A 7,448-nucleotide genomic window follows, 5' to 3' on the forward strand; every position below is an offset into this window, starting at 1 on the left:
TCCTGAGCTCTAGTGAAGTGACATTAATGTATTCTCCAAGTTCATCTTTAAAAATCTTGCTTGCTAATGCTCAGGAAAATTTGGAGTCTGAAAAATAAATACTAGTCCAAGGTACTGATCAGAAATGGTTAGATCATTTGCATTTATTAATTTGTTGCTGCTGGATGGATTCAGGCTGCTAAGGGTTACATTTTCACAGTGCATCAGCTGAGAGAGTTGGTGCCATTTGGTATATTTTGAGAAGGTGCCCTTTATCCAAAAGGTAACAGCAGATTTCCTAGTTGTTTTTTAACTTTATGCAGAACCTGGTGACTTTTCATTTAAGCTTATGATGGAACTAATAGAGCATCAAGCTTATCTTAGCAGTGTATTTGCTTTGATGGACCTTGTAGTTTGCACTAATGCATTTTATGCCAATGTTGGCAGTTGAACACAGTGACAGCAAAAGTTAGAGTTTTTGTTATAGCACTTGATGTTAGCTATAGGAACAGCCCAATCCTGGCACTAAAAGATTAAGAGATGATAGTACAATAACTTGTGAATTTTAAATGAGATCAAAACGAGTTGCTGTCACCATTTCTTCCTGGTGTGTTCTTGCATGGAGGTCTATCCAGTGTGGAAACCTCCCCTGGACATTCCCTTCATGTTGTTTTCATTTGTGCTGTGGTAACAGTGAATGAGAAGAAGCAGACATGGAAGAGTGGCACTGGTCAGAGGTCTAACCAAGCCGCACACCTACTTTCTCATTTATTGTTCTGGTTGGATCACTACCCATGCTGGGTTTGAACATACAGTCCATATGTTCAAAGCCTCCTACGTGGATCTGTGCATTATTGTGTGAAAAGTTTTTCTCAGTCTTTTGACTTTATCCAACCAGAATCTCATATTCAGCTCGAATTGTTTGCTGAATGTTGAGTCTCTAAAGTGCAGTTCCAGTCAGGAAAGTGACTCTGTAAAAATAGAGAATGTCAGCGTCTTTTACTGATTCTATTTCTCTTTCAGTGGCTTCTATGTCACACTTGCTCAAAACCATTTTTTTAACTTTCAGCACTGTAAGTTCATCTAGGGATCTCAGAATCAAGCCCAAGTGTGTTCTCCTTCATGTATCCTCACCAGGCAATTTTGTCAGTGAGGCATGAAGCAGACTAGAATATAGCTCACTGTCGCACAGCTGTGTTGGTTCTACAGTAAAAATGTCAGTACATGAAGCAAATGATGACTCTGAAGACCCAAGGAGAGTACCGGTGGGCCATTTTACAGAGCCATTTTTCTGAGCACAGTCCTGTTGCAAGCCTTAACTATGAACATTTGTTAGTCTTTGTAGCAATGTGCAGTGCTGCAGACATAGCAGAGTGAACACAGGGATAGCTACAATGACCAAGAAAGCTCTTAGGAAAGATTGGATTTGCAGGGCAGTGTACAGACCTTTCCTCTCTTCCCTTGTGCTCAGTTAGATTTACTAGATTAATTTGCAAATAATCCAGTTAACTTTGTTTAAAAATGTGAACTGCATCTTGAACGACAGTCAAATTACATTGCATACATTGAGAGATTCAGTCTCAAGACATCCCTAGGTTTACCACGCTGTGAGCAGCATTGCATTGAGACCTTTGAAAAGGAATTAAGAAATCAATCTCTTTCTCCACATCAGTATGATCCCGAGCTTTCGTCACGGCAGTTTGGGGTTGAGCTCTCCCGACTGACCAATGAGGAGCGAGCGGTGCCACTGGTGGTGGAGAAGCTCATAAACTACATTGAAATGCATGGATTGTACACCGAGGGCATTTACAGGAAGTCAGGCTCAACCAGTAAGATAAAGGAGCTCCGACAGGGTCTTGATACAGGTAAGATGAAAAAGAGAGAGTCTCAGAGGAGGAGCAAAAGGGACAGCCGAGAACCTCTGTGAACAGGGAATTCATGTCATCTAAAGGGGGCCAGAGCAAAGGAACCGTTTTCCCTTCCCCCACCGTAGACTCTGGCTTTTGGTACCATGAAACTACAGACATTTCTCTAATACCAGCCTTCACCAAAAGTCTGCACTGTGTTAGAGCCCTCCTGTCTTGTGGAACTGTTTAATTCTTCCTTGTTTTATTCCTCCTCTTGTGCACAAGTGTGCAAAAAAGAAATTGGGAGAAAAAGCTACATTAGCCAGGCTTCATATTTATCAACATCACCTAGACTTCCAAAGTGCTTTACAAACTCTCTCTAAAGACTTTCACCCCTGGAAAACTGGCTCCTTTCACTACAAGAATTTTAACATGGTCATATTAAAAAAGCAGGTGCCAAGGTTGTGCACTGTGTGATCTGAGGTTGCTACAGTATTGATACCTGTTTTTCTATGCAGTGTTGTTGTAGCTCTGCTCACTGTAGAAGAGCCTGAGACATAAGCCCTTGTATCAGAGGCCTGAGGGCTGGGCTAAAGTAGCGGTCAAAACTTTGCTGATATAAAACAAAATCAGGCTGTGAGCTAGAGGCAGGCCCTTCTCACAGAATCTGGCAAGAACAGGGCTGATATTGCAGAAACACACGTTGCTGAGTGCTAAGCACAAAACACACACACACAGACACATTCCAGAAGGGTGGTACCAGAACACCCCATACCAAGAATGGTACAAACACATTCCCCAAAGATAACAGGAACACACTGACCCTGCCTAAAGATATGGTCAGGATGACAATATGATGGATAGAAATGTACAAGGTGGTGGGTTGTGATATCAGAGGATGTCAACTATCAGAGGAGCAATATGTAACTTGTTTGTATCTGTGTATAAAAATGTATCTCGGGGGCAGTGTCTTTATCTAGCCTAGGGAGGAACGGAAAGTCCCGCCGTTTGCTGAGCTGGTCCATTGTTATGGGTATACATGTATTAGTGCAGGATACTAGTACTGTGCTTCATCAAAATAAGCCTGGCTGGGTGCCTTCATGCCTTAATGGATCTTGTGGTCATTGGGCGGTTCGCTCGAGGTCTGCCATGTCAGTTGTCTGTGCCAGGCTGGGGTGGCACACAGAGGGAACACACACAGGCAGCCGAACATCTGACCACACCCATGATAGTAGAGAGACGGTGAGTGAGGTAATAGCTTCTGTTGGACTGACGTCTGTTGGCAAGAGACAAGCTTTCGAGCTACACAGAGCTCTTCCTCAGGACCTCTCTCACCCACAGAAGTTGGTCCAACAGCAGTGGTTAGGTAATAGCCAGTGCTAGTACTGACATGAAAACACTGGCTTGTTTACTGGATCAAAACTGATCATTTGCTTTTTCTTTGGTTTCTTTTCCACTCCCTCCCCTCACTTGCCTCGGTGAACAGATATTGACAATGTGAATCTAGATGACTACAATATTCATGTCATTGCCAGTGTGTTCAAACAGTGGCTGAGAGATTTGCCCAATCCCCTCATGACCTTCGAACTCTACGAGGAATTTCTGCGAGCTATGGGTAAGGAAGGTCCATACAAATCCTATACAATCACACACAAAACCCAAGACAGGGATGGTACAATTAGCTGCAGGTACCAAACCCAGTTTCTGCTTGCCCAGAACAAGCAGTCTTTTTTTACTTTAGTTTTATCATCACCATTGTCATGACAAGCAGCAAGCAAGTAGATTGTGTGCTTGTACGATTGTACAAGCGCCAATTGTATGGAGTGTTTGAATCCAAAAAGTCATTTTGGTGATCTGTCATCTTTTATGACGTAACTGGCAAGACAGTGCTGGAGCCTCTCCCATCTGCCTCCCTCTTAGAGCCTTTTCCCACTGCCGGGGTCTTTCCTGCAACAGGGAAAGACTCCATCGGGGGTGATGACACTGCTAAAAATAGGCAGTGTAGGTGGGAGGAATGACTTTGGCATTTAGAAAGCCACGTAGGTGATGCTTAATTTGTGCCAAGGCTTGCCAGGGCTGAGCTCCGGCACATCTGCTCCAGCAACTCTCTGCTGTTGAAGTCTTTCCTTGCAGCCTCCTTCTGCCAGAGCCTTTCACTGACGTGTAGGTAGGCACTGCAATGTGGACACAGCCTGCTTTTCACTGTGCCATGTAGCCACAGACAGCACTGTGACACAAACTAATCCCTTACACTGTTATAGTAGTCAAAGCCTTTGCCGTTCAGAGCCCTGGTACCACTGGGCTTGCTGTGTGAAAGTTTAAAAAAAAAAAAAAAAGCTTGAGCCCCGGCACCTCTTTCGTTACAAATTAAGCAGTGTGTGTAGGGTATATCCCCACAGCCTTCATGCATGTCTTTACTCACCTAAGCAGTGCCTCGCCATCTACATTGCTATTTCTGCCCGTGCTAGAGTGGTATGTAGCATATGATTTTGATGGTGAGCAGAGCAGAGTGTGCAGCATAGACGTGCCCCAGGAGACATTGTTATTATTCAGCTCCCAACTCTTTTGGAATCTGTTTAAAAGAAATCAGTGTCTTATGCTCATGTTTTTTGCATAGGATACTGCTACCCGAGGGACCTGCAAAGGGGGCCTGCTTGTATAGGCAGGGAGAGGAGGGAGTTGTCATCCCTGTCTCTGTGCACTAGCCTCCTGCACAGCTCCCCTGTACTGGGCCATTCACACTACCTTCACAAGTAAAGATGGCAGAAGACACCATGGGGAAGTTGCCTGTAATATGTGTAACTGTGTGTGCTCTCTCCAGGCCTGCAGGAGAGGAAGGAGACCATCCGAGGCGTGTACTCTGTCATTGATCAGCTCTCTCGCACCCACCTCAGTACCCTGGAACGCCTCATCTTTCACCTTGTGAGGTAATGGCAGACCACAGCGTGGGATCGTCATACTGCAGCCACTCTTTCTCTTCTCCTTCCTCACTAGGGGCCTGATTCTGATACACTTACTCCCCATGAGTACCACTGTACTCCATGAGTAGTTCCACTGGAACAAGGTACTGTTCTCCGTGAGTAAGAGTACCTGAACACGGGCCTATGTGATCCAAGTACTTTTGTCGGGAAAAAAGGGAGTGAAACTTCGCAAGGGAGTGCTTTAAATTCTGAAATGGCTTTAACGCTCTGGACCCAATGGCTCTTTTTCCAGACAATGCTCTCATTGACAGCTAATGCCAATAATGTTCTTCTTTTTATATATAAGTTCCCTTTCGTAATAGCAACAAATGGTTCAGACTTGCTGAGAAGACAACCACTGTAGGTCTCAGCTGGTTACAAACACATGGTTCCATGCCATAGACAGGGGTGAGCTGCAGCCGGTTCGCACCGGATCGCGCGAACCCGGTTGTTAAATTTAGAAGCCCTTTTAGAACCGGTTGTTCCCAGTGGGACAAACTGGTTCTAAAAGGGCATTTAAATTTAACAAGCGCTCCCTGCTGCCCGGCCCCAGCTCACCTCAGCTCTGCCTCCACCTCCTGCCATGAATGCTCCTTCTTGCTTCTCCTCCCACCCTGCTTCCCGCGAATCAGCTGTTAGCGCGGGAAGCCTGGGAAGGCTGAGAAGCAAGCAGGCTTCCCCGGTCCAGGAAGACGACGCTGAGGTAGGAAACCAGGAGGGGCCGTGTGCTCCCGCTGGTCTCCAGCCCCGTCCCCGACCACGGCCCCCCCTGTCCCTGGGTCCCCGCCCGGCCCCGACCCTCCCCGGCCACCCGGTCCCGGCCACGGCACCCCCCCCTCCGGCCCCGCGTTCCCCCCCCAGCCCCGCGTTCCTGGCCGCAACCCTCCCCGGCCACCCGGTCCCGGCCGCGGCACCCCCCCTCCCCCCCGCCGGCCCCACATTCCTCCCCGGCCGCCCGGCTCGGGCTCCAGCTCCGGCTCCAGCCGCGGCGCCCTGCCCGGCCCCGCATTCCTCCCCGGCCACCCGGCTCGGGCTCCGGCTCCGGCTCCAGCAGCGGCGCCCTGGCCGGCCCCGCGGCCCTCCCCGCCCGCCGCAGCCCGGCTCCGGGCACGGGGGCAGGAATCGCGACCGATACTTACCCAGATGCTGGGATCCGGGCGCAGTGGCGGCCTTGGCTGCCCGGCTCCGGGAGCACGGTAAGGGGGCCGGGAGGGGGTGTTGGAGAGAGGGCTGGGGAGTTCAGGGGTGGGGGGGGAGTGGATAGGGGTTGGGAGGTGTTAGAGGGTAGGGAACAGGGAGGGGGGGTGGACGGGGCAGGGGTCCCTGGGTGGGGGAGGCATGATTCCTCCTGGGGTGAGGAGGGAACCGGTTGTTATGATTTTGGCAGCTCATCACTAGCCATAGACCTAACCCACTGAGGAGTGCAGTAAGATTGCAGTGGATCACAGTACTGCCATGTGTTGCACCCTTTAGTTTGAACATTGAGGGTCTAGGGATCATGTGTGATGCTTTTGCATGAGCTTAGACAATATCTAGTTCAGGCTATAGTCACTGTGTTACAATCTGCAAAGTTTCCTGCCATCTACATGCATTTAGACACATCTGTGCTCTGTTTCTAAGGCATAGCTTAATGATGGCTAAGTGAGTTGCTTGCTACTGTAATAAATATGCACTGTATCTATTCCTTTTTGGAAAATAGGTTAAGTAGGTCAAAACAAAAGATTTCCTAAAGAGTGTCATGGCATGTTGTGTGGTTCACTCAGTATCCATTGTCTTACCTTTTTGCCCTTGTCTGGTATAATATTTACATCCTGTTGGTCTAGTTCTTTACCAGATGCAACAAATTGAAGCTCTTCACTTCAAAGCTATATAATATTGTGGAAAATCTTCCCCTGGCAATGACCTCCAGATCTCATGTGCATATACAGCCCTCCTCTCCCTGCCCTGCTCTGAATTTGTATTTTGTCCTCTTTCTGTTTCTCTACAGGGGTATTTCCTGCCAGTGTTATGTGAATTGGAGCTACCTTTAACCCTTGCTGCTTTGTTGTTTATTGTTTAGGATTGCCCTGCAGGAAGAGACCAATCGAATGTCAGCTAATGCCCTGGCCATTGTGTTTGCTCCCTGTATTCTCCGCTGTCCTGACACAACTGACCCACTGCAGAGCGTTCAGGACATCAGTAAAACAATCACGTAAGAATATAGCATTACAACTTCCAGAGTAAATCCTGTAATGAGGTCATGTCAGGACAGTCAAATGATCACTGAGTAATGCACTTTAATGTGCTGTAGAATGACAGCTACAAACGCATCACTGGTTTGCAAATGAATTGCCTTAATGAAATACTGTCTATTCTATCAGTAACTAGCAGCTGCTAAAGTTAAACCTTTTAAAATCTGCAGGATTGGATAACCTGCACCCAGGAGTTTTTAAAGAACGGGACAGTGAGCTCTCTCCGCCATTGATGTTGATATTTAACAAATCCTGGAGTAATGGGGAAGTTCCAGAGGACTGTACAAAAAGCTAATGTGCCAGTATCTAAAAAGGATCATCAGGATGATCTGGGTAACTACAGGCCAGTTAGCTCAATATCAGTCTCAGGCAAAATCATGGGAAAGCTGACGTGGAAGGTAATCAGTAAAGAATTGAAGGATGGCAGTGTA

At 47.4% G+C, this 7,448-nt stretch overlaps 1 protein-coding gene across 3 annotated transcripts in view; it reads left to right on the plus strand.

The window, feature by feature from the left end:
* LOC123375366 (maestro heat-like repeat-containing protein family member 2B) overlaps positions 1-7,448 on the plus strand; it is a 57,773-nt gene that overhangs the window by 24,190 nt on the left and 26,135 nt on the right. For 2 of the 3 annotated variants that reach the window (XM_045026159.1, XM_045026160.1), the window contains exons 25-28: positions 1,652-1,844; positions 3,313-3,441; positions 4,648-4,753; positions 6,846-6,977. The exons of the other annotated variant lie outside the window; for it this stretch is intronic. In XM_045026159.1, coding sequence (XP_044882094.1) covers positions 1,652-1,844; positions 3,313-3,441; positions 4,648-4,753; positions 6,846-6,977 — 560 coding nt within the window. The remainder of the gene's footprint in view (positions 1-1,651; positions 1,845-3,312; positions 3,442-4,647; positions 4,754-6,845; positions 6,978-7,448) is intronic. 3 annotated transcript variants of the gene reach the window in all.

Source organism: Mauremys mutica, chromosome 8, assembly GCF_020497125.1.
Source record: "Mauremys mutica isolate MM-2020 ecotype Southern chromosome 8, ASM2049712v1, whole genome shotgun sequence".
Classification (NCBI taxonomy): domain Eukaryota; kingdom Metazoa; phylum Chordata; order Testudines; family Geoemydidae; genus Mauremys; species Mauremys mutica.